The 27,469-nt window shown below is 33.4% G+C and overlaps 3 protein-coding genes across 3 annotated transcripts in view; all 3 read right to left on the reverse strand.

Annotated features, from left to right (window-relative positions):
- Positions 1-19, reverse strand: part of LOC136969937 (organic cation transporter protein-like) — an 85,927-nt gene extending 85,908 nt beyond the window's left edge. Inside the window, exon 1 of the mRNA XM_067264254.1 lies at positions 9-19. The gene's annotated coding sequence lies outside the window, so the exon portion shown is untranslated. The remainder of the gene's footprint in view (positions 1-8) is intronic.
- LOC136969943 (single insulin-like growth factor-binding domain protein-2) overlaps positions 1-27,469 on the reverse strand; it is a 128,357-nt gene that overhangs the window by 5,885 nt on the left and 95,003 nt on the right. The window lies entirely within an intron of this gene.
- LOC136969942 (single insulin-like growth factor-binding domain protein-2) lies at positions 2,575-3,287 on the reverse strand. Its single transcript, XM_067264262.1, has 3 exons — positions 3,126-3,287; positions 2,925-3,048; positions 2,575-2,841 (listed from the first exon to the last, which is right to left on the reverse strand). Exons 1-3 carry the CDS (start codon positions 3,254-3,256, stop codon positions 2,692-2,694), a joined length of 405 nt encoding a protein of 134 aa, XP_067120363.1. The 5' UTR covers positions 3,257-3,287; the 3' UTR covers positions 2,575-2,691.

The raw sequence follows: 27,469 nt of genomic DNA on the forward strand, positions 1-27,469 counted from the left end.
AAAAATCCGGATTTTTTTCATTTCTCGACATCCCCTGAGTCAAAAAATGTAAAAATCTTGAATGTGGAGTCACTTTTTGATTGATTGCCATAATATCTTTCTGGTATACTCGTATATAACTGCCGGGAAAACGATACAGTTTATTTATTTACCAATTGATGATATCTGATTATTTCATACGTATCCTTACTTATCTTGCGAAATGTGCTTATTTTCTTCCAAGATTCTGTGGTAACACCATTGAAACTCCTCAGGACTATACCGAATCTTCTCCTTTATGTTCTGTAACGTTTCTTTGCTAAGATTTCCAAATTTTTTAGTTTTCCTGGGATAATGATATCAGTTTCAATTTGTGGCACAGAGTTGTATCGAATAATATTAACTTATTTAAATGGTACTGTACATAAGGATCATAACTTTCTCTGAATGGATAAGAAGCAAATTTATCAATTCAGCAGTTAGCATAGAGCTTCAAGCTTCTGTGCTTCCATGATGTGTTATATCCTCTGCTCAGGTGAAGAATATAGTTATGTCTGTATCACAAGAATTAGCAAATTCTAAAATAGAATGCTAGAGCTACTAAGTTGTGGGAGAAGCATTTGCTAGTTAGCTGGATTAATATATTCTGTATTTGCATTACTTCTGCTCTCTTCTATAGAATCCAAGGCAAGTTTTACAAGCTTTTTAGCCCCACACAATATCCAACTTGTAAAATATATTAAACGCCACTGTGTGATAGTAAGGTTTTGCATTATTTTTAACACTGTTTATGTAGATGAAGGCGTTATGTTTTATAATAACAGAGAAAAAGGTGGTGTTAGCCTAGGTCACTTTATTCCACTGGAAAACATCATGTCAATGTAACATAACGCCTTCATTCATTCAACTGTTGAATTCTATTCTAGATAGATGAAAGTGAAAACAGTATAATGTAATCAGGGGCAAGCCACTTCTAATTTTAGGTGGAGAGCATAAATTTTAAGTTAAACATATTAAAAATATAATTAAAAATTGCTGCCAGGCATTGTGACCTTGTCAATGAGTAATTGGACCGACATTATAATACCAGTAGGTACCGAATGTATTTTGTACCAATTTCAGAGTCATCATAAATCAAAACATGCCACCTATGAATTGAATAATAGATTATGACACAACGTTTACGGACATACCAATTGCGACTAACCGGTAAACGTACCAATTGTGAACACACTCGAGTGATGACATCCCGATTTATGGCATATCAACTGTACCAATGCCAAGTTTACTGATTAACTATAAACTCTCTAATCAACTAAACCGACAGCTTAATGTTTGTTTAGTTGATTCCTGAAAGTATCTTATAATTAAAGTAGCTATATGTGTGGTCGTCATTGCTCGGGCTTTTGAGGGGGATGGAGATTGTTGAAGTTGTGTTGTGAGAGGATGATAAAAACAATGCACTTAATAATTGAAATATACGTTTCTTGACCCTATTATTTACAATAATGAAACTGCAAAATATATTGCTCTGGCTTAGGCTAAGTTGGGGGATCCTCACAATATCTTTTTTCTATAATATCGAAGAATATTCATGCCAAATTTGGTGCGGATACATTCAACTGTATAGAATTCTTTACTTAACCTACATACCAATATATTTTGACTTTTTATATACAGTAAAACCTGTGTACGGGACTCGCACGGTACCGAATACTTTTTCCGTTTTGGCAGGTTTTCGTTTAATCAATGTTCCGTTTTGTACAGATATTACTGTAAACATCTACATATTATTCGAAGAACACTGTTTAAATTATATATATATATATATTAAACTATTTAAAATTATATTCTGATAATAATTTTACTTAAATATTTCCTGTATAATAACTCGTAGTGACTCTTAAGATAATACTAATTAAATAAACTTCCCGGAAATCGAATTCGTAATATGCGAACTTGTATAACTGCTTTTATCGTTTTGGTTTATCGGACTATTTTCAAAATTGCTATTATTAATTAAATCTACATTATGAGTAAGTTACGTGTAACAATTTCACGTATTTTATAAACCAGAAGGTGATTAAATTTAATTAATTATTGCTACGATAAAAACAATTATTTCGCTAAAAGTATGAGCAGAAAATTTCTCGGCTGTTATATACAACGGAGGGAAAGTATGGCGATCGGCAAAAAAATTCTCCTACCCCGAGGAATTTTACATTTTTGCACTAGAAATGTCGGGAAATAACAAAAAATTTGTGGGTTTTTCTGTACGTACGGATGTTAGTGTGTTAGTGTATGTGGGGGCGCGATTTTGTTCACCCACTTTGAAGCTTAATAATTCCTGTTCCTTTTGTCGAAAATTTCTGAAATTTTGCAGAATGGTTCGTGTATTAGGGGATTGATGCTATTAAATTTTGGTTAGTAAAGGTCGAGAGGGTGAGGAGAAACAGAGTGATCGTACGTTGTATCTCTAGTAGGATCGGACTTAATGAAGATTTTACTCGTTACAATTTTTATGCAACTCATCTCTACTCTAAAAATTAAGGTTTTTTTTATTTAGAAAAACTTAAAAATTACATCATATAACGATTTTATTTGCAATACAAGCTTTATTTACTCATTAATATTCAATTGAATTATTTATTCAAACAATTTACTGATTATAGAAAGGATTACGTTAGCATTAAATGGATCGGCGTATTGCTGCTAAACAACTGGTTTCTCCTGGCACGTTCCTACTGAAAAATTAACCATATCCTCGTCGATTTCTTCTGAAAGAGGGGGTTTTACGCATTCGAGATTTCTTCCACATATACCAGCATTGTTAAATATTCCGCCGCATTTCTGGCCGATTCCCTACAAAAATGTGTAGACATTTTTGTGTTACTTCCTTCATCCTCCAGTTAACAAATATTATTTCATCACAATATATTTCTTACCTTGGCACACACTTTACAACATTCGCAACCATATATAGTAACTCCAACACCTGGGCAATCCTCTTCAGTTTTATCCACACAGATTACTTCGGAGCAGGAACGACATTTCAACGACAGACCCACACTTAAAATATAAATTTTTATGTATTTAAGACCATCCAAAACGTTAAGAATTTATAAAATACAAAAACAGTTTCTTACCAGAATAAACAAAACGTAATTACAAAGAAGGTAACCAATCTGGGATTCATTTTTACAACTGATCTAAGGATCTGTGTGAAACAAAGAAGACTTCCTGTAGACGTTTCTTGTCGTTGAGGATGTTTCGTCATTCACCACTCGTAAATGTATCGAGGGCAATTATGAGTTAACACTATTTTATATTCAGAATGCCGGAAATGTTATATTCCTATCAGTTTATTACTTACAATTAATATTTCTAAACTTCCTCCCAGGAAATCAATTTAGTTTCAAAATTTTCGGACTTGTCGTTAGATTAATTTAATTTAATTATATTCTAACTAATTTCAATGCTTTCCACACCACTTAAGAGCTTCAGAATTCGAAATAAATGGCTGAAATCAGCCAGGAAATTTTTGATTAGGTCACGAATTTTGTGTTAACCGTTTAATTATTATGCCTTTGTGTACTCTATCGTAATTTAAAATTTATTTTGTATACTAGTACTTTTTTTTATCAATTAACAGGACTTATTATACTGGAATTATGGATGCAGATATTTAATCTTACAAATCAGAAATAATATGTTTTATTTAGTTCACCTGTTTAGGTCATTTAGTTTTTTTATTTAATACCAGTATAATAAGTCCTGTTAATTGATAAAAAAAGTACTAGTATACAAGATAAATTTTAAATTTGTGTTAACCGTATTTATAAATAAATTTCACAAAAGTAGGCGCGCTATGATTTATTATGTAGGGAGTCGTTTGGGTGACTGAGTTACCACGGATTAAAAAATGATGTAAAACGGAAACAATTTTAAAAATTTGTGCTTACTTAGTAAATCCATACTTTAATACTTGTATGCGAATACATATAATATTTAAAAGAAACATTTACATATTTAATAATAATGCATTATTGAACATTGCTCGTCAGTGAGAGCATACATACTTCAGGCGATTTAGGCTTATGGGATTTTCCACGTAAATTGAAATAATTGCCTCCACACCAATGGATTTTCGCACCATTTACTTTTCCCATCTCTAGCCGTATAACGTTTTCCGTTTGCTCTTCATTTGGCTTCTACAATCTTATTATTCTCTTTACTATTATCATTGCCATCTTTATTTGTGAAAATATTATGGTCCAAAATGTGAATGTTATTCACATCTTTTTTATATCTGTCACAGCTTTCATCACTTTTATCAAAATCCCACGAATGTGTGTTCAGGAAGTCTCAAAACGTGGAGATTTGCAAAAAATCGGAAGGTCAAATTTGACACGATTCCAATAGGTAGAAAATGAATACTGTAAACACTCAATATAACACTTGTAAAGAAGCTTAAAAACTTTCAAATAAAAGTACACTTATCATGATTTCCTTCCTATAGAAACCATCACTACATTGGTGTCTGCACGCAGTTTCAACTACAAATAGAGTGAGTGGCATGGAAAGGCACTGAAAGAGTCACGCCAACCTGTATTGACGTTCCTTCCTTTCTCTTTCTCGGAGAAACAACTAAACAGGTGAATAATTAGAACAGTGGGGTAATCAGAAGTATTTCCAGGAAAGGTACTGGAGTGCCCAAAAATTCTATCTCACACGTATATACAGTACAGTATGCATTACAATATCAGTCACCCCGCACACCAACTGCTGGATAAGTTAAAGATTTCATCATAGGAAGAAGAAATTTTTTTTCTCAGTTTCCAGAAAGTGAAATAACTAAATTATATATATTGAAATTGTCAATTACAGAAATTTCTAAAAGATTGAATCGGTCTCATCATATTGTGGCAAGTTACATCAATTCTAGTGGAGAACATAGAATAAAACAGTTATCTGAAAGACCATTCCTGCACTCAATTCTCATCAAAAATAGTAAATTTCAAAAAACTTAGAAATTCTGTAATAAGACTGAGGTAAATTGCATCTCGTCTAGCCATAAATCTATCAAAATCAACAGTATACAAAGTTATCAAATCATATACAGCATAAGAAAATGAAACAAATTCTCAAACTGTAACGTTTGTCATGAACTAAATATCACATGACGTGGATTGATAAATGGCAAGTTATAAGGAGCGAATAGAAGAAATTCAGCAGGGATGGGCCAGAAGGCTGGAAAAGCTATTGGCACGATATTAGGAAGAAATGAATAAATTCACTCAAGACTACAGCAAGGGGCTGGAAGTGGTAGGGTGTGGTGTGTGCATTTCGATGGAGTGGTTTGACAAATGTAGCTTTTATCTCTGGTCGTATTATTTCCGTAGAAAACTTTATGGAAGTATTTCCAATTTCAACAAGCTATGGTACACACTCATAGTACAAAAACTTGGGAGTGGTTTCTGTCAAACGGTGTGTATGTCATAAACTGGTTCTCATATTCTCCTGATGTCAATCCTACAGAAAACATGTTCTGTATTTAAGCAACCAAAGTATACAAGAATGGAAAGCAATATACCACAGTAGAATCATTATTAGAAAAGGCAATAACTGATGCTTGGGAGAAAATCTTATTGTTTGTTTGAGTTATGACAACGCAACACTTGGGCGATCTGCCTTGGGAGGATGCCTTCCGGGAGGTCTTTTTAAGGGAAACTGGCCCCTATTTAGGCATTACTGACGTGGAAAAAACCCGGGAAACTCCACGTAACCAGTCCTGTCCGAGAGAGGCGCGAAACCATGATGAACTCCCAGTGTTCAGGGAACGAAGACCGCTAGGTCAAAAAATCTTATTAAAATAATGCGAGATAGTATACGAAAATCTTAAGATTTTAATAAGAGAAATCACTAAAGCTTGACTAGAACAGATAGAATTTACGAAATAATTAATAAACAAAATGGATTCATTGCTTAATAATAATAAATAATGTAAGGTCGCCGACAGGTGGGGATAAGTTAATCCCGCGTCAGGATGAACCTAAGGGAAGTTTGCATGTGGGTGTGGCGGAGGAGGCAAATGATGACAAGTGTTTTACATAAGAAAAACCGTTTATTGGATAACATTTATGCTTACATCGACAATTGACAGTTCGACTTCTCTACAGTCCTTCGGAGTGGCGAGGATTTCCCTTCCGTCGAAGCCCCGGGGCGGACGAGATGAGATCGCTGGACAGATGCTCGCAGAGGTGCTGAGGCGTCCTACGTTGTTGGCGGCGACACAACAAAACACAGATTACGGCTCTTTGCGGGATGCGGAGGAGACTCCCTCCGACCTTGGAGATTCCGATTTTTATAGTTTTTCGCTCGCTATTCCAATTTCCGATTGGTCCCTCATCCAAGAATCTTGCTGTAAAGATAAGAGACCGATGGGCTGGCCACTTCCAACAAAAATTCTCTATCACTGTATTGAACAAACCCCTTGGACTATCATTGCCATCAACAACAAGAACATACAATGTATGTTACTCACAGAATACAGTGACAATAACATGACAACAATAGCAATCAACCACAAGAGCAAAAACTGGATAATTTGCACATTTTATATTCCAATGGACTCAAATATAACAGAATACCTAGAAAAACTAGACAGGCTCTGCGATAAATACCAACAAAGTCATGCAATGATCCTTGGAGGGGATAGTAACGCCCACTCGTACGTTTGGTTTGATGATAATTCTGATATTAGAGGTGAAGAGGTAGAGGAATTTGTCAATAGACGAAACCTATTTATATTGAATGAACCAGGTATGGTTAGTACATTTGAAAGTACAAATGGCACATCAAACATAGATCTTTCCATAGTAAACAGCCTAGCCCTAAATGAAATCAGTAACTGGATAGTAAATGACGAAATAAGCTTATCTGAACATCGATATATAGAATATGACATCACCCACGACCTAAGCACAGTAACGACTAAGAAATATAATCTACGAAAAGCACAATGGAAAAATATTATACAGGATATAAAACCAACACTAACACATCTGGGAACAGCAACAAACAAAGTTACAGCTGAGCGCGATATAAAGAAACTTATAGATAACCTAAATAAAGCACTACGTGCACATATCCCGATATGCAATGAAATGAAAAATAACACCGCAAAATGGTGGACATCTGACCTGACAATTCTTAAAAGTAAAGTACGGGCTAAACGAAGAAAATACAACAAATGTAGAGACCCACTTCAAAGGACATACCTTAAGGAAAACTTTTTAGTAGAACAACGGAACTACAAACAACAAATAAAAGAGTCTAAACAGAGGAGTTGGGATAAATTGTGTCAAAAAAGTGAAAGTGATCCATGGGGGTTAATATATAAAATCGCTGCGGGGAAATTAAGACAACATTTTCAATTAACAGAAATGAAGAGCAAAAATGGTGATCTTATAAGTGATCAGGACGAATGTATAAAATTACTAATCAATGAATTTGTCAAAGAAGACAATCCCATATTGGACACCATAGAACAAAAGAGAATAAGAGAACAACTTAACTATAAAACAAATGGACCAGATATACCAGAATTTACAAAAGAAGAAATCTCATGGACCATATCTAATTTTAAGAAAGGAAAGGCTCCCGGTCACGATTTAATAACAATAGAAATGGTGAATATCATAAATAAAAAGATTCCATCGCTATTACACACTCTATATAATAAATGCCTACAATACGCAATATTTCCATCAGAATGGAAACAAGCAAAAATCATACCAATATATAAACAGAAAAACAAAGACAAACGGGATCCGAGAAGTTATCGACCAATTTCCCTTCTACCGGTAATGGGGAAAATTCTAGACAAAATGATAGTCTATCGTCTTACAGCATGGCTAGGTTCAATGAAATGGATAAATAAAAATCAATACGGGTTTCGAGAAGGCTGTTCAGCCGAAGACGCCATATCAAAAGTTATAGACGAAATTGAAACAGACAAACAAAAATACAAATGGGTCATAGCTTTAAGCTTAGATATAGAGGGCGCATTTGATAATGCATGGTGGCCTCTCCTCCATACAAAACTAGAAGAACTAAATTGCCCACGTAATCTCTACGCACTCATATGTGACTACTTAACAAACAGGAAGGCCTTCATAGAATACTCAAATATTATAATAGAAAAAGACATGACTATGGGATGCCCGCAGGGTTCGTGTTCGGGCCCGCTATTCTGGTCTATAATATTAAACGATCTCTTAAATGATAATTCTCTAAAAGATAACAAAATTACAGCCTTCGCAGACGATATAATGGTAGTTTGTTCGGCAGGTAGCAGATTAAGAGTAGAGGAGGAATGCAATAGGACCTTAGAAAAAATAGTTAATTGGGGGAAAAGGAACAAATTAAAATTCAACCCGGACAAAACAAACGCCATTGCCTTTACAAAATGTCAAATTGAACGTAGACAACCAACCATAAAAATGAATGGAAAGGTAATCAGATGCACAACTCAAATAAAATATCTTGGAATAACAATAGATAATAAACTCCTCTGGACACCACAGATAGAACAAATAAAGAATAAAGTAGGTAACTTATTCCAAGAGATTGCCAAGGTAGCGAAAAGAGAATGGGGCAGGAGTGGGAAAGCATTAATACAAATTTATAAAGGTGTCATCATACCAATTGTCACGTATGGTGCACAAGTATGGGGAAAAAGAGTAAATCTAATACACACAAAAAGAAAAATAATTAGTTTCCAAAGAAAAATTTTACTAAGAATTACAGGTGCATATAGCACTACATCTAACGACGCTTTATGTGTAATGGCCGGACTGCTACTGTTGGATCTGGAAGTGAATAAAAGAAGAGACACCAGAAATATAATTAAACAGAATATAAATTCCCACGATATCCTCAGAAACGGAGACATAATAGAACAGAAACTAAAAGTGCATCAACATCTGAAAAGATTCGAATGGAAACATATCAAAATCACACAATACAATGAATCACACCCTCACAGAGTATATACGGACGGTTCAAGAAGTTCGACGGGAGTGGGTGCCGCCTTCATCTATTTTACAAGAACACGTGAGCAATATCACAAAAAATTTAAACTAGATAACAGATGTAATAATTACCAAGCAGAGTTGGTTGCAATCCACCAGGCAATAAAGTGGATCAATACAAACAAGAAGAATCTACAAATACTAGTATGCACGGATAGTGAATCAATACTAAAGGCACTTAATGACCCAAACAATACGCATGAACTTATAAACAGTATTAGACAAAACATCATAATTGGAATAAATAAGATACAACTTAGTTGGGTTAAAGCCCATATGGGAAACATTGGCAACGAGAAGGCGGATAACTTGGCAAAGGAGGCCAGTGATTTAACACTAAAGGAAATATACAGTAAGCTGTCAGAGCAATATATAAAAAGAGAAATAAAAAATAAATATTTAATCATTTGGCAAAGAAGATGGGAAGAGTCAAGAACAGGCAGAGAACTATTTGAATATCTACCGGATATAAACCAAAGAGTTACGAATAGTTACTTTATTATACACCATAAAAATACAAGATTTCTGACAGGACACGGAGATTTTGCAGACTACCACAGAAGATTTAATCATGGGAGTGACGGTCTTTGCGAAAACTGCGGAACTGAGGAAACCCCAACACACATACTAATGGACTGTATCAGATATGAATTACCAAGACATAATTTAATGCTGATATGCAATAAAGAAGGATATCAATGGCCAGTACGAAAACGAATCTTGATCAATAATGAGCATATCTACTATCATTTTAATGAATTTATTAAAATAAGCTATAAAAATAGAATATAGAAAAAAATATAGAAAAAAAAATATATTCACATAAGTAAATAACAGTTAGCTAATTTATGCTGGGAAACCTCTATAATCGAAATTATCTCGATAAAAACTAGCTCTTCCTAAGGGATGAATACAGTCTGTGAATGTTTCTGTTGTAGCAGTTAGGGTAGTACAAATTGGTAACAGGTCTTTAGTGTTCACATTCAATGCTGAGTTTAGGACATTCCATTTCACCTCCATCCTCTTTATAAGTTAATTCTCAGTGCTTTCCTTGGGATTGCTGAACTCTATATATAAAATAGGTCCAAAAGTTCGGTGAAATACATAAAATCTGCAATGGGACTTTCACCTCTCTACCGTAACACATAGGTGATTTCTACACTAATTCAAATTGCCTAGGATACTTTCCGCAAATGTACATAACTAAATCATTTGAACGACATAAATGCCAAATTGTTCACCTCTTCAACATCAATAGTATGAGACGGTGCTAATATATTTCATAGCAGACTTTAGACTATAGTGATATACTCTGCACTGCTCACTTAAGTAAATTAAATCATCAAAACCACCTGCACCACATAGGTGCCTTATCTAACATATTCCTATCAACTATTGGAATAGTTTGTGAAATAAACTTTCGTAGCCGACCATAGATTATAGTGATACACCCTCCACTGTATTATAAAGCAATTAATATTATTATTGTTTCTATAACCATAATAACCGACAACTAATATATAATGGAATACATGTAAGAACTCAACCAGTGCGTTCTGAGAAAACGCGCTGAAACAAGAAATGGTTTCATATGAAATACTAACTGCAAACACATTTACAAGATTAACAACGAAGGGAAAATACCAATAAAACTCCATGATAGAATACATTGTCAGCAGAAAGATATAACACAACAACTAGGAGGAATAATCACAGAATACTATGATAGCACACAACGATAAAGACGGGAAACCCCTATCCTCACCAAAGTAAGTATCGAGAACGTGCGACAGAATATGTCAATGGGAACGACAGAATAGTACGACGAGAAAGGATGGAATACAACGAAACGGAGGACAGGAAAACAGCGATAAAACACAACGGGGAGGAAGAAGAAATACACACTAATACCATAGAACAACACAATAAGACATAAGGATCCTCTTAATACCGAAGTGAGTATTGTGCACAATATGTTAGGGGAGTTCATAGGAGCTTAAACAAGGAAAAGACAAACTGTCACTACTCAAAAACTTAACAAACATTCTAACATGAGTGAACTTTCGAACTCATCAACATTATCCGGTTAAATAATAAATAAATATCAAGCAATGGGATCGGTTAGTGTATACGTTAAAAACAATAATCTTTAAAAATTGTAAAATTTGTAAAAATAAACGAGTTTCAAAAAACTTAAACCAGATTCGAGCTACAGTATAAAAAATACAGATCAACTAATCTCGCATCTGTTATATGGTCAAAGTAAGGAATCCTTTAGACTTATGAGTCTGGATGTAAAATCAATGTACCCATCAATTAAGTGGAACTTTGTTTTAGAATGTTTAAGTAATTATAATTTACCTAATTACATTTTAGAATTTATACAATTCGCTTTTAAAAACAACTATTTTTTGGTTTCTAAAGACTTTTATCGACAAAAAGATGGGATAGCAATGGGGTCCGTTATAGGCCCGAAGATTGCAGATATATGCATGACATCATTAGATCAAAAGATTTTCCAGTTCCAAGGCATTTCCTTCTACGCCAGGTATGTAGACGACATATTGTTCCTGTATGATTCCAATATTACCACAGCCAAAAACATTGAAACTTATGCAAACAGTTTAAACAATGACATTAGATTCACCTACGAAGAAGAGAAAAATAAAGAAATTAACTATTTAGATGTTACAATCACACGACAAGAAAAAACACTACTATTTCGTAAGTATACAAAGACTTGCAATAATGATAAAGTAATCAACTATAAATCGTACTGTTCTTTAGGTATAAAAAGAAATGTTTTCCTAATGGAACTAAGAAAAATTTTTAACAGAACGACATTGCAGAAGTATATAGAACTTGAAACTGAAAACCTGTTTAAAAAATATCTGCTTAACGATTACCCCCAACAAGTAATACGTAAGTGGTACAATAGTTATACCATAAGTAGATATAATGTAAAAAAAGAAAAAAGTAATAATCTATACATAAAAATTCCATATATTAAAAAATTTTATGAAAAATATAAAAATAACTTTAAAAATTGTTCTGTCAACTTAGTGGGTGAGCAGAAAAATAGATTAAGCAAAAGTATTTATGTGGTGAACAGAGAAAGGGTAGGACATTCAAGCGACCCTTTGAAAAAAGCAGGAGTCGTCTACAAACTAATATGCACATGTCCAAGAAGTAAGATCTATGTAGGTGAAACAGGAAGACAGCTTGAACAACGTGTTAAAGAGCATGAGGCGGCAATTCGTCTGAAAAGAACCGAATCCCCATGGTATCAACATTGTAAAAATAATAATTGTATCATAAATAGAAGTAATATTAAAATATTGTATAAAATAGATAATATTGTAACAAGACGCATCGCAGAACATTATTGTATCAAAAGTTATGCAAATGTCATCAACCTGAATACGGGTTTATCTGTAGATGCATGCTGGGAAAACTTGATAGAGTATAAATGTAACAGTGTTGAAAAGGTGTAATATCCACTGAAGAGGCAAAGAAATTTGTGAAATGCATTTGGATAGTTCAGATAATAACGTATGGATAAAGAACAATAAAGTAAGGAATATTTGTTAATTTTCAGTGTCCATCTCAGTTCTTGGCTCATTCGAAATCGGATAAAAAAGAGTTAATTTTTTGAAACTCGTTTATTTTTACAAATTTTACAATTTTTAAAGATTATTGTTTTTAACATTATCCGGATACAAATAAATTATAAATTAGATAACAATGTCGGGATAATAATATAGCGGCTACGTCCGCATGTATGTATTTAAACCCTTGCAAAGCAAGATGCGAAGCAAGGTCGTGAATAAAGTTGGAGTACCAACCTCCTGACGAACTGTCAGGAAGGATGGACTGCTCCATTTAAGTAAGTAAGTGGTCCCTCATCCCCTTTCCCGTTTTCCGATTGGTCTCTCCTTTGTTTCTAGGCGAAACTCGGGACGACTCGGGTCATGGGAAAGGTCCGATTCGGGGTGTCCATCTGGCGCCTTTTTGACCAATGTGTTCGGAGATTGTTGATAAATTTACAAGACTCGAACTCATAATTTAGCCCGTTAATTGCGATTTCTGTCATCTAGGAACTTTTACGATCAAGCGCGATGTTTTTTTATCTATTAAACTGTCCCCCTTCCGAAGTTGTCTTCTTAGATTGACTATTTATGAGCACTCGAGTCAGAATTTCACCTATTTATGAGCTTTCGTGTCAGAATTCTACCCTTCCGTTTGACATAGACGGGTCGTTTTTAACACGTGTTTTGGCACGTGTTCCGGCACGTGTTCCGACACTCGTTGTTAACATTTTGCGTCACGATGTCTAGACCGAGTTTTTTTTCCCTCACTCTCTCTTTTCTATATAATTTATTGTTATGATTTAAATGCAAGAATTTCGTGATTTACGGACCTCGTCTGCAAACTCACAATAAAATCATGTATTACTTTAATGTTTAGTGGTTCTATCATTTTGGGATAAGTATAACGTTGTTAAAATTCATTTTATTATTGTGGTATTTGATAAAATTATTATTATTTGCTATCAAAATAAACCGATAGCCAATCCTCTTTCATTATATTGTTATGTGCTTATTATCTTCTTTATTAATGTCATTATTTCACAGTGCCTATATCACTTTGAAACGGACTGTACGTATAACGCAAGGCCAATGTCGTGAAGAAGCAAGAATTTTGAAATTCGATCTATGAATTGAGAAAAAATAGAGAAATTTTGTGTGACGATGTTCACTAGTTCTGTAGTTTCGAAGGGTGATACAATACGAGTTCGGGTTTCTGTGCAAATGTACGGACGGGTGTCGGGGGTTCGTACCCATTCCGCACGAGGTTTTACTGCGTATTAATTTAGTTTGTGTACGATCTCGCGTGATCCCGGCTTGTAAAAACGTTCGGGATTGTTTATAATGATTTATTAAAGTTATTCTCCTCCGTATCAATCTGATGTGTGGCAGAGAAGTGTTATTTACAGGCGCGGGGGGTAAGAACGATGGATTTTTGACATTGTTAATACAGAGAAAGTACTTTTTCGTTGATTAAATTAAAATACTATATTAAAATATACTCTTTATTATTTTTATTCACTCGTTGGGATGTTTGTCTTCTAATTTAGTGTTCTATTCTTGTTAATTAGAAAACGTATAAGAAGGGACCCTTCAGAAGAGGACATATGTAAGTACTTAAATGGTTCTTTGCAGGATGAATTTGGACTGGCGTCAAAGCACATTAGATCAACGTGGACCCGCTTCGCTCAGCAACAATGCGTCTACGTAAGCTGGAGTCTACGTCAACAATGCGTCTACGTCCCATTGGAGTGGATTTCTGGTGAGGACTCCCCTGTGCTGTCTGTCAATGGAAACATTGTTCAGAAGAAAGCATGCTCTAACATCCTAAATGGCCTTGTGAGACTCAGGCACTTAAAATCTCTTCATGATAAGCCTGACCAGGGTAAAGCTTACCGGATTACCAACGCATGCAAAGAAAGCAACCACTTCATGCGGGACGGGAAATACACACAATTTGCGGATTGGCGTTTCATCCACCGTGCCCGCATGAGTGTGGTTCCACTCCATGGCCACCGGAGATATGGCAACTTATCTAAAAAGTGCAGACGCTGCACCCCTCGAAACGAGACGTTAACCCACGTCCTCTGCCACTGCCTTCCAAGCATGGTAAGCATCACGAGGAGGCATAACAACGTTTTGGACCGTCTGGCCAATGCCTTCGACAAAACGGGTGGAAGACTCTTCATTAATCAAAGAATACCTGACTTTCCTGAGAATTGTCGCCCGGACCTGGCTTTCCTCAACGACGCAACGAGAGAGGCTACTATAATCGATGTAACTATCCCTTTTGAAAATGGGTCGGACGCCTTCCAAACTGCAAGGGAAACAAAAATACAAAAATACAAATCTCTGGCAGACTTCTTAAAAGGTAAGGGTTATAATACCTTTGTAGATGCTTTCATCGTAGGTACCCTTGGCGGTTGGGATCCGGCCAATGAATCCATCCTGAGACGTCTAGCCATCCCAAGACGATACGCTGCCATAATGAAGAAATTGATGGTAAGCGATACCATCAGAGCGAGCCGTGAGATCTACATACGTCACCTAAACGGCAACCAAGAAAATAGCAGCTGGCAATGCAACCGCCCAAACAACTACACCCCGAGACATCACCGACAAGCAATCTCAAACCCAGCTGAGCGTAACTAGTCCTCTCCGCTGTATTCTCCTCTTGTATCATCACTTAGCTGGCGTGTGCCCATGGACGCGATTCTCTTTTTGTACATAGTGTACGCGGTTTCTGGCAGGCTCTGAGCCCCTGTAAAGCGCGTTTCTTATCTTCCACTGTATATACCTCAGCAGGCTCTGTGCCCATGGACACGCGTCTATTCAGCAACTTCGCTGAATATACATCTAGTTTTTGTTTTATATAACCTCTATTCATACCACAATTGAAGTATTTTAGCGCTATGCAACTGATTTCATAAAAGTTATCGAGAGAACACGTAAATCGCGCATAATTCTCGTTCCCTTAAATCCCTGAATGTTCAGCGAAGAGTATCGCTCAAATGGATTATGTTGCTTTAGCCGTCTTGAACAAAAATATAAATTGTTTTTTCTATTTACAGTTTTTTATGTTCGACGTTTTATATTACTTCAAAAATAAAAAGAATATATCGTTAGTTTTTATATTTAACGACGTTATTCTATCATTGTGTATAACTTGATATAGTCTGCACGTAATTCTAGAATTTTAAATTAAAATATACAAAAATATTGGGCAAAATTATCAACTAATTTAAAATAAAGGAAATAAATTAATCCTGATTAAGATATTTAAAAAATGACTATTCCCTCTTAATGGAAATTAATCAAAACAGCATTAAAATCCCGAAGGAAAAGCATTAAATATAACAGAGGGAAAGTATGGCAACCGATCAAAAAATGACTCCCCTCCCCAAAATTTTTACATTTTTGGATTGAAGGGACCATGAAACGTCGAGAAATGAAAAAAAAAAAAATCAGAGCTTTTTCTGTACGTATCGATATAAGTGTTTTTTCTTTTAACTGTTTCCACCCTATGGATACTAAGAGGACCTTTTTGCAATCCCATTATGGGTTCAGCCTGGCTCACAATGGGGCGGCTGGGTGGTGAGGGACGGGGCTCGACATATCCGGACAGACCACCCCCGAAAAATTCCTGGGGATTATTTGACCCGTCCAGATCCGAACCTGGATTCCCCAGAGCGGTAGGCAGCCACCTTTACCGCTCGGCCATCCGGCCGTCGGATGTAGTGTGTATGTGTGTGTGGGGCACGATTTTGTTCACCCTGTTTGAAGCTTAATAACTCCTGTGATTTTTGTCGAAATTCTCTGAAATTTTGCACGGAGGTTCGTGTTTTAGGGGCATTGACGCTATTAAATTTTGGTGGATAAAGGTCGAGGAAGTAGGGAGATAAAGGGGGTTGTGTGTCGTATTTCGAGTAGGGTCGGAGTTAATGATTTTACTCGTTACTAGAATTTACAATTTTGTTTTATAAAACTCATCCCTGCCCTCAAAATTAAGGTTTTTTTTGCCATTTTATAATAATTAAAAATACGAAAAGATTTTTGTAAATAAAATATAACAGATGGCTCGACTCCCCAGTTTTAAATGTTGCTCTCAAAATTAAGCAACTCGTTGCTGGATTTTTTTATAGTCTATACAAACATAAAAAAATGTAAATTAAATTTTTCCTTATGAAAACGTTTCCTTATTATTTAATTAATTAAACATATCGTATAAACTTATACGATATGTTTAATTAATTAAATAATAAAAGTATTAAATTTCAGTTTGTCTTAAATGTGGTGTATAGATTCGGTAGATTTTATTCAATCCTACTAATTCGAACCTTAACCTGTAAGAAAATATTTAATGATGTAAACAACCTTGATGTATTTAATACAAATTGTCAACACGCACAGACAATTACCTGATAAAAGTATATCTTGATAAACCTGTCTATCATTCTGAATACCAAAACTTACGGTATATATGTGACGAAATACACATGCAGACAGGTAAACTACCCGAAAAATACGGGGAAATAAGCTCTCTCCACCCTCATAGATCATACTAATCATTAGATCAAGACTTGTCAATTGTAAAATGGATCTAGATTGGTCGCCATCTTGATAACGACGTTTTGTTTATTCCGGTAAGAAACATTTCCTCATTTTCATAAACTTTTTACATTTTTTTCGGTGATTTTCAATTGAGAAACGTTTCCTTTTTAAAGTGCGGGGATGTCTCTGAAATGTGTTTCATGCTATAGCGTAAAGTGGATAAAGCAGAGGAAGATTGCCCTGGAGTTGGAGTTACCAAATACGGTTGTGCATGCTGTAATATATGCCCAAAAGTAAGAAAAATAATAGAAGATAAAATGGATATTTAATTATTTGCAGGTAAACGCACCTTTATATGTTACAGGGACTCGGCGATACATGGGGTAGACCATATAATATTGATGGTATATGCGGAAGAGGTCTCAAATGCGTAAAACCACCACCTGCAATAGGAGCCGATCTTGTTGTATAGGCTATAATATCAATTCGAACGGAGTCTGTCGAAGGAAAAGAAGAGTTGTAGATAGGCATAAAAGTTGTAGAGTTGTGTTAAGGCACAATCTGTCTACAACTGTTTTTGTGCTGTTTTCAACTGATTCTTTTTCTATATTTACTGTTTAAAAATATGTAAACTTGTTAACATGAGCTACTAAAATAATTTTTATCAAATTATTGGCTGTTAAAAATATTTAATAAAGTAAGAAATATTTTTTATTTATTCACAAATTTTAATATGAAAATAAACATGATATTTAAATTTAATGAAGTGGACTACAAGTAATGTTTACCTAGGCCAGATCTTGAATAAAAATGTTATCTAGGCCTAATTTTGAATCTCTATCGAATGATTTTCTCTCGTTTTATTATTTTACATAATAAATAGAATGTTGCAATGTTCGTGCAACATTCTATTTACAGGAAATCCTAGTTAATTTCGAATGTACTGTATGTACGGAAGGGAATTGTTGTGTGATATATGCAACAATGCATCGTAAAACGTTGGCGCATTGCAATAGTCTACTAGATTCGACTTTTAGATAGCATACGGAACCTCACGATTATGTTTTTTTTTTTTTTTTTTTCCAAATATACGGCGTAATTTACATTTGTTAATTGTGCAGCATCGACTGAACAATAAAAAGTAATATATTGATTAGGAGCTTGCACGCCGTAAAGAAAACAAGTGATTTCTTCAAAAAGAATTGGTGCAGGTTGCCTAAATTAACCTTATAAAACTCATAAAATTTGTGATAAATGTGGACTAATAATAGATGAAGTAAGTGCAATACCTAATTCCAGTGGCGGATTTTTGCATAGGCGCCTGGGGCCTCATAAATTAAGAGTACCTCAAAATTCAGCTCTCAAAATTAAAAAAATAATAATAATTCTAATTATTTTCGTAGATTACTAGGTTTTTGAAATACAAATCAGTAGTAAATTTAAAGATAAATTACATTTTATATCCACGGATTACTAAATTTTTTTGTTTTAACACTTACCTATTGAAACTTAATAATTCTTGTACCAATAAGTTTCAATTTTCATAATTAATATAATCTGAACATCAGTAACCTTTTAAATACAGCAGGGCAGATGTAATTTTATATTGATTAATTTTCAATGGTATTTCCCTATGTCTCACCTACCAGAGTAAAAAATGTGTGCGTAGAAGGCACACTGTAGGGTATAGGGGTAGTGAAAATATTTAGAGGAGGCCTCAAAATTGAATTGCGCCTGGAGCATCTCAAGTGCTAAATTCGCCACTGCCTAATTCACAATTAAAAACTACATAATTCAATACAACATTCTTCTTCGTATTATTTAATAGATGAAAATTGAAATATTTCACACGATTTTCAGTTTATAATATAAATTTATTAAAACCATTCTTTTTTAAGTTAAAAATTAATCTATAAATACAATTTACAGTAATTTTTCAGTGAATTGTTCAGGAAGGAAAATTGCAGAGGTCGATTTCTTTTCACGATTTTGTATTTGTCGAAGGCATTTCTGCATAAATAAAAAGTCATTAAAACATAAAGAATGCAAGCATTATTACAATTTCATACATAATTTATCAAATACGACTTCTTAAATTATTTATAAAATTTATTTTTCTGCTCTAAATTCAAACAATAAATGTCACACTTTCATCAAACGATAAATGCATCTATAAGGTATTTTATTTTCTAATTTCGCTAAATTCTGGAGGCAGTATTGCGGTAGCTTTATAATAAAACTTGGATAATTTTAAAAAATAAATAAATTATATTTACTAAATTGAAACTTTGAGTTAAACATTAAAAACTGTCGGTACGATATAATTGCAAAACTTCGTAATTGTCACTCAGTTTAAATCTCGATGACACGCAATATCGATTAAAATCGATTGCGTGACATGATGGACGTGAGAAAATTATAAATAATTTTTTTTCACTCGACTTTATAGTAAATTTTGTCACTTATTACTTACTGTTTCGGTAGGATTTACTTTGGGATCGTCAAGATTTAAAGTAGATTTCGCATGGACACGACACTTCATAAATTTCTCAAATTACTGTAAATACGGATATAATCAACGGAGGAAGTTAATCGTATTAATTACTATGTTTGAACTTTCGAATTTATTACCTGTGGAGGCGAATGCCGGAGCGAGCAGACGTAATCGTCGATTTCTCCCAGTGTTTGGAAAAATTTCTGTTGCTGAGCGCAGTTCTTATAGATTTCGCCAACCTAAATATTCATATTTATTAAACACTAATATATAGAGTAATAATAAATGATATTGTTAAAGAAAAATTAATACAGTATTAATAAAACTTACGAGTTGAATTCTGTTTTCAATTTGGCAAAAACGAAAATCGGCTTTACTCTCGGGACTCAGTTCTAAGAATGAAGAAATTCTTCTATCATATACTCTTCCCATACATATATATCGATAATCAGTAAGAGAACATACGTAAATTATGAAAACACAAAGGAAGAAGGTCAATTAAGTGACACTCGAAAATACCGCAATATTGTATGTATGCTCTATAATCTTAATTTCGTCGGTTAATGAATCCTACTGTCTCATAGCCGCATTGTGCAAACATAAAAAAAAAAAAAAAAAAAAAAGCAAAGATAAATACGAACGAGCGCAGAACATGCTCCATATTCAAGGATGCTCTTACTCTGTAGAGACTACGCTTTGTCGGCTTATTTATGTTTTGATAAATACACGTGTGACTAGTGATTTGATATAACACTAGGGAAATATAACTTTACGACAAACAGAAAAAAACCCGAATTTTATTGCATTTCTCGATGTTACAAAATCTTAAGAAGTGATACTGTTTACCGATCGCCATACCTTCCCTCTGTAAATCCGGAAAAGTAATTATTTATCTTATTAATCGTTAAACGTTGAAGTATTAATATATAATTAGCACGACCAGAAAGAAAAAGATAGGTCAATGATTTTGGATCTTGATCGTTTTAATAGTGTAAAGTCAGAAAAATTTACTTGTCAACGTAAATTAATGTTTATTAATTTTCGTTAGGAGTTTACCGACCTAAAAATAATCGTTTAATCAAATTGCCAACACATATGACATATATCTCCAGGAAAAATACCGGTGTTATTCGATTAAACCAGAGTTTTTGTCGATAAACTCCAAGCCTGATTGACATTAATTTATCTCAATAAGTAAATTTTTCTGATTTTTTACTCTTAAATGATTAAGATCCAAAATTCATTGACCTATCCTTTTCTTTTTGGTCGTGCTAATTATAAATACTTCAACGTTTAACGATTAATAAGATAAATAATTAACTTCACGGTGTAAAAAATTAAGTTTGAATAATTTGTTGATAATTACAGTTCACGATACGTAAAATATCTTCGTCTATCAGAATTTAAAAATAGATTAGTTTTGCACACCCGAATATTTATTAATTTCTTCTATATTAAGTAGTCGGAAAGTTACACTTTCCTAGTGTTATATCAAATCATTAGTCACACGTGTAGGTATTTATCAAAACATATAAATAAGCCGACAAGGCTCAGTATTAACAAAGAGCATCGTTGAATATGGAGAATATTCTGCGCTCGTTCGTATTTGTCTTTGCTTTTACTTTATGTTGGCACAATGCGGCTATGAGACAGTGGGATTCATTAACCGACGAAAATCAGGTACTAGATGAATATTGCGGTATGTTTGAGTGTCACTTCATTAACTTTTTCCATGTGTTTTCATGATTTACTTTTCCTGTACGTATGTTCTCTTTCTGATTACCGATATATATGTATGAGAAGAGTATATGATAGAAGAATTTTTTCATTCTTAGAACTGAGTCCCGAGAGTAGAGCCGATTTTCGTTTTTGCCAAATTGAAAACAGAATTCAACTCGTAAGTTTTATTAATACTGTATTAATTTTTCTTTAACAATATCATTTATTATTACTTTATATATTAGTGTACAATATATATGAATATTTAGGTTGGCGAAATCTATAAGAACTGCGCTCAGCAACAGAAATTTTTCCAAACACTGGGAGAAATCGACGATTACGTCTGCTCGCTCCGGCATTCGTCTCCACAGGTAATAAATTCGAAATTTTAAACATAGTAATTAATACGATTAACTTCTTTCGTTGATTATATCCGTATTTACAGCAATTTGAGAAATTTATGAAGTGCCGTGTCCATGCGAAATCTACTTTAAATCTTGACGATCCCAAAGTAAATCCTACCGAAACAGTAAGTAATAAGTGACAAAATTTACTATAAAGTCGAGTGAAAAAAAAATTATTTATAATTTTCTCACGTCCATCATGTCACGCAATCGATTTTAATCGATATTGCGTGTCATCGAGATTTAAACTGAGTGACAATTACGAAGTTTTACAATTGTATCGTACCGACAGTTTTTAATGTTTAACTCAAAGTTTCAATTTAGTAAATATAATTTATTTATTTTTTAAAATTATCCAAGTTTTATTATAAAGCTACCGCAATACTGCCTCCAGAATTTAGCGAAATTAGAAAATAAAATACCTTATAGATGCATTTATCGTTTGATGAAAGTGTGACATTTATTGTTTGAATTTAGAGCAGAAAAATAAATTTTATAAATAATTTAAGAAGTCGTATTTGATAAATTATGTATGAAATTGTAATAATGCTTGCATTCTTTATGTTTTAATGAGTTTTTATTTATGCAGAAATGCCTTCGACAAATACAAAATCGTGAAAAAAAATCGACCTCTGCAATTTTCCTTCCTGAACAATTCACTGAAAAATTACTGTAAATTGTATTTATAGATTAATTTTTAACTTAAAAAAGAATGGTTTTAATAAATTTATATTATAAACTGAAAATCGTGTGAAATATTTCAACTTTTATCTATCAAATAATACGAAGAAAAACGCCTGTGTTTGACTGTCTAATTTTTAATTGTGAATTGGGTATTGCAATTACTTCATCTATTATTGGTCCACATTTATCCCATATTTTATGAGTGTAATTTTGGCAACTTGTACCCATGCTTTTTACAGAAACTCAGCTTTTACTTTTCCGGTGTTATATAGCCAATACTTAACAAGGGAAACAATTGAAATCATGCGAAATTTTATTTTTTGGGTTTTTTGCTAATTTCCACGGTTTGGAACCTCCTAAACACGAAAAAGGTGAAAAAAAGAAAAAAATTGTGGATGTATACTGCCCGCGTGCTTGCGTGCGTGTGTTTGTTTGCTTATGCGCCCATGTGTAGGGGCACACCCTGTTTGAAGCGTAATAAATCCTGTGCTTTTTGTCGGAATTTTATGAAATTTTGCAGAGGGTTTTATGTACTAGGAGGCTCGATTCTGTTAAATTTTGGTGATTAAAGATCGAGGAAGTGAGGAAATAGAGGGGTCGTGTCATATCTCGTGTACGGTCTGACTTAATAACGATCTTACTCGTTATTAGCATTTACAATTTTTTATAAAACTTATCCATGCTCTCAAAATTAAGGTTTTTGCCGTTTTATGATAATTAAAAATATAAAAAATTTATTTAATATAATATAGTAACAGATGGCGTTGCCGGAAAAGTTAAGCAACTCGTTGTTGGATTTTTTTATTTCGTGTAACTTTATAGGAGTCTTTATTACTTTAAACAATTGAAAATGAATCAATGTGTTCTAAACTAAGCTAAAACCTTGAACTCTACATGATAAAATCTATTTTAATAAAGTAGTGATTAGAAATATTTCATAAAATTACATTCAATAAATCACAATTATTACGTTTATAGATTTTCAGTTACGCAACGACTGCACAAATAACTTACATAAACACAACAGATGTATGTCATTTATCAAAGAAAATAGAACCATTCTCCTTCAATTGTTAATGTGGCAATGTATTCGAAGTTGTACAATTTACATTGTCATAACGCACTATTTGAATAATTAGGGTGCAATTTTTAATCATATTGTGAGAAGCCAGGGGCCAAAGGAGTTCCCTATAGACAGCTTATTCGATAGGGTTATCCACAGAATGACAGGTTAACAGGTTAATAAAACGAAAAACTTTAATAGAAAAATAAAGCGATTTACAATAGCTAGTTACCAAGTACGAGTACAATTATAGGCATATGCATCCCTAAGCGTATGTATAACGGGGTCAATGCCCTATACTATATGTATGAAATATTTGAATCAGCAATAAAATGGTACACTCAAACCTGTTTTTGTGCGGTCTTTTTTTGTGCGATTTTTTATACGTGCAATGTGTTTGGTGCAATTATTTTTGCGCAGTATACCAATTTGATTGAAATTCATATACCGCACACAAAAAATCACACAAAACAAATCGCACAAAAATAAACCGCGCAAAAACAGGTTTGAGTGTATATTATTTAGCACATTGCTATTGTTAATATAATAATCGGAGTCTGTGGGGATGTGCGGTTTTGTTGTCTTTCTTTCTCCACAGATGGCGCTAGTTTATACTATTCGGCTTCGCAATCCTTTATTTAGAATTTTCTTTATCTCAATTAAGAAAATGAAAGAATATTAAGGTCTATATTACTGAGATGACAAAGAAAAGGGATCTGACTGCCTGACTGGAAGAAAAAGATGGACCGTTAACTACAAAGTCCCCCTGTCATGCTCGACAGGGCATCTAGTACATAAATATATAAATAATGATAAATAGCTATAAATTAATTTAAAAAACTAAAAAGTTAAAAAAGTAGATCCATATAAACTCACGGTTTCTTCTCAGATTACCGATTTTAAAATAGATTACCGGTATTTTTGTAACCATAAAATATACTACGCAATGCGTAAGGCTGTCGAGTACAGCTTTTAACAAGTAATTCTTGGTAGTACAGTACATCTCTGAATATATTAACGTTGATAAAATACATAGATATGGTAACGTGTATCTGCTATCCTATGTTAGAGTTCTTGTGAAAGAACTCTGATGTGAAAAATAATAGAAAATATCGAAGTATTTGCAAGAAATAGCTAACAGAAGTCTTCTCAGACAACATAACACATTTTGTTATTACAGTAAACATTTTCCCAGAAGTTAATGATTACATGAGTAATTAACAAGAAATAACCAAAATACATTGCGGACAATCGGAATAGTCCCTCTTCACTTGGTATACATATATAAAAGTTATAATACTTAAAATTATATAAGATAAAGAAACCGTTATAAAGGTACCAATATTGAACATTAAATGAGCGCAGAGAAGACAGGCTTAAGGAGGCTTCATAATGTTACACGGTAGCTTGACGTAAGGGATATAGCGGTACTAACATAAACAGTATTAAAATTAGCGGAATAATAAGGTAATGATGTTATACAAAAGAAATTATATCTACATACCATAAAAGTAGTAAGATGGTTTGAAGGTGGCATTACTAGAAAGTGCAGAGCGTTTATGAGGGAGGTGTGGTACAGGCAACATTTGGAGAACAAGTGGTGACTAACTTCTTAATGGCCTTCATTCCATCACCTCTTAATAAACCATATGTCAGTGTTAGTCCGATAGTCCGAAATGCATTTTGGTTATTTCATGTCAATTACTTATGTAATCGATTTTAATGTACACCCTTTTTGTTTTTATTAAATATACTCTATTGATGCCTGGGTGTTTGTGCTTATTATCACTGGTGTGATAAGTCCTTATTATCTACCTCACGCCGATACAAGTATACGTTTCTCGAGAACAGAGTTAATTTGAATAAAGAATATCTTGTGTTCTGCTTGTAATTTTGCTTATTAGTTCCTGAACACGATTACAATACTTTTCGGTATTATGTGATCCATATTTGAGGAATATATTATCGAATTGTATGAATGTCACCATTCGTTGTGACGTCGTTAGCGTTAACTAATGCTTCTATGTCTCAACTCATAGAATCGATTTCAGATAAGAAACTATCGAACTGTAAAATAAATAAAATATATTAAAAACCTGTAAATAGAACTATAAATTAGACATATAAATTAAAAATTTTGAAAGCAATAAGTTAATTCAATTTTATACAATAATTATGCTTGTTGCTTTTATCCTTCACTGTAATTTCTTACAAAAATTTCAAATTAAACCGTCACTAGAATACTGAAAACTAATAGATTTCTATTTACTGTCGCCTTTTTTTTTTTCCTCTCTAAAACTGAAAATAAATTAAGTATGGAACTAAACGAAAGTAACACAAACAAGAAACAATAGCCTATATAAAACAATAAAATCTACTGAGTTTTATTGTCGCATAGCTTAATTGGGCTGCATTTGAAATAATTGTAGACCTATAAATTCCAACTGTCTTACTGTCCTTCCTTAATCTGTAAGTTGTTAATGAAAGAATTCATTTCGAAGATTGGATTTAAATTTCATCAGAGGATTCACACTGGAGAACGACTGTTGTCTTGCAAATACTGTAATCGTCAGTTCAACAATTCTACCAATCTATTTAATTACGTCAAGATTCATACCGAAGAGAAACCATTTAACTGTGATCATTGCAAACAACGTTTTACACGAAAACAACAACTGATATGACATCAGCGAACTCATACAGGGGAGAAGCCTTCCACTTGTGACCATTGTAAACGAAGATTTTCAGATAAAGGAAATTTGATCAAACATTTGCGAATTCAGGAGAAAAACCATAATCTTGTAATTTCTGTTTTCAAAAATTCTCCGTTAAATGTAATGTAAAACGACATATTATTAAACATCATAAGAACAGGAAACTTCAGTAGTAACATCTTTTATGAAGCAAAATGTCAACGACAAAAGTAATTGACTGCACTTGTTTGAAAATATGTTTAATACTCGTGTTTAGATTTTAATAAACGTAATAAATTATTAAAATTTTACTTTCTTTTATTTGTAACTTCTACGTTTTTTATAATAAAAAAACACTTGATTTTATAGACTTAAACTAAAAATATTTTATAGAATTGTTTTTAATAAATAGAAGTTAAATTGAAATAATAAAAATGCATTATCATTTACTTAGTGGGGTAGATTTCATTTCTATTTATCACAAATAACTCAATAAATGAGAGTATTCAGAAACAATTTATTGAGACATCGTCACAATGCCGAGCTGTAGTTTTTAATCATTTTTAATTTATTTAATTTAAAATATACGCTCTCCACCTCAAATTAGTAGCGTTTTGCCCCTGTACTGTACATCATACTTATCTTGCTCCATTATCATACTGTCATCATCAGAGGCGAATCTGGAAGTGATTAAAATAAGTGCATTCTATTGAATACTGTAAACTATTTATTCCATTTCTTATTGCATATTGCTTAAATTGTAGAATATGTAATATCGAATGGTGCTCGAGTTAGTGTAGCAGAGGAATGGTAAATGTTTATCGTAACGGCTGAAAGGATCGAAAGTTAATTGCAGATAAGTGATTACTTTGAGGAAACAATCGAAGGAAAGTTTTCGTTGGTGTGTCTTCGAGTCGGTCGTTTTTGTTTTCGTTCCATCATCCTGCATCGAAATGAACTGGACAAACACAAAGTTGTATAGACCCTGTCCTCTTCTAAGAGTTTCAATTGTTTCGAGACGTTAACACAATCGAAAAATGAAGAATCCCGAAAATTACTTTTGTATATTTTATTCAAAATGTTTTGTAAAAGGATATATTTCAACATTATATAAATGCATATGTTGCTTCCGAGTGTTATAGACTGTAATTAACGCATTGCTGATTTTCTGATTGCACGCTCTATGTTTTTTCAAAAATG

Source organism: Centruroides vittatus, unplaced genomic scaffold (genome assembly GCF_030686945.1).
Source record: "Centruroides vittatus isolate TY-2023 unplaced genomic scaffold, ASM3068694v2 contig_1832, whole genome shotgun sequence".
Taxonomy (NCBI): Eukaryota; Metazoa; Arthropoda; class Arachnida; order Scorpiones; family Buthidae; genus Centruroides; species Centruroides vittatus.

What these genes read in the sequence shown, in the direction of transcription:
- LOC136969942 (XM_067264262.1), bottom strand. Translation starts at nt 3,256, where the DNA reads ATGACGAAACATCCTCAACGACAAGAAACGTCTACAGGAAGTCTTCTT. An exon ending in ATTACGTTTTGTTTATTCTG is followed by an intron (nt 3,049 to 3,125) that starts GTAAGAAACTGT and finishes TTATATTTTAAG; the next exon opens with TGTGGGTCTGTCGTTGAAAT. An exon ending in GTTGTAAAGTGTGTGCCAAG is followed by an intron (nt 2,842 to 2,924) that starts GTAAGAAATATA and finishes ACATTTTTGTAG; the next exon opens with GGAATCGGCCAGAAATGCGG.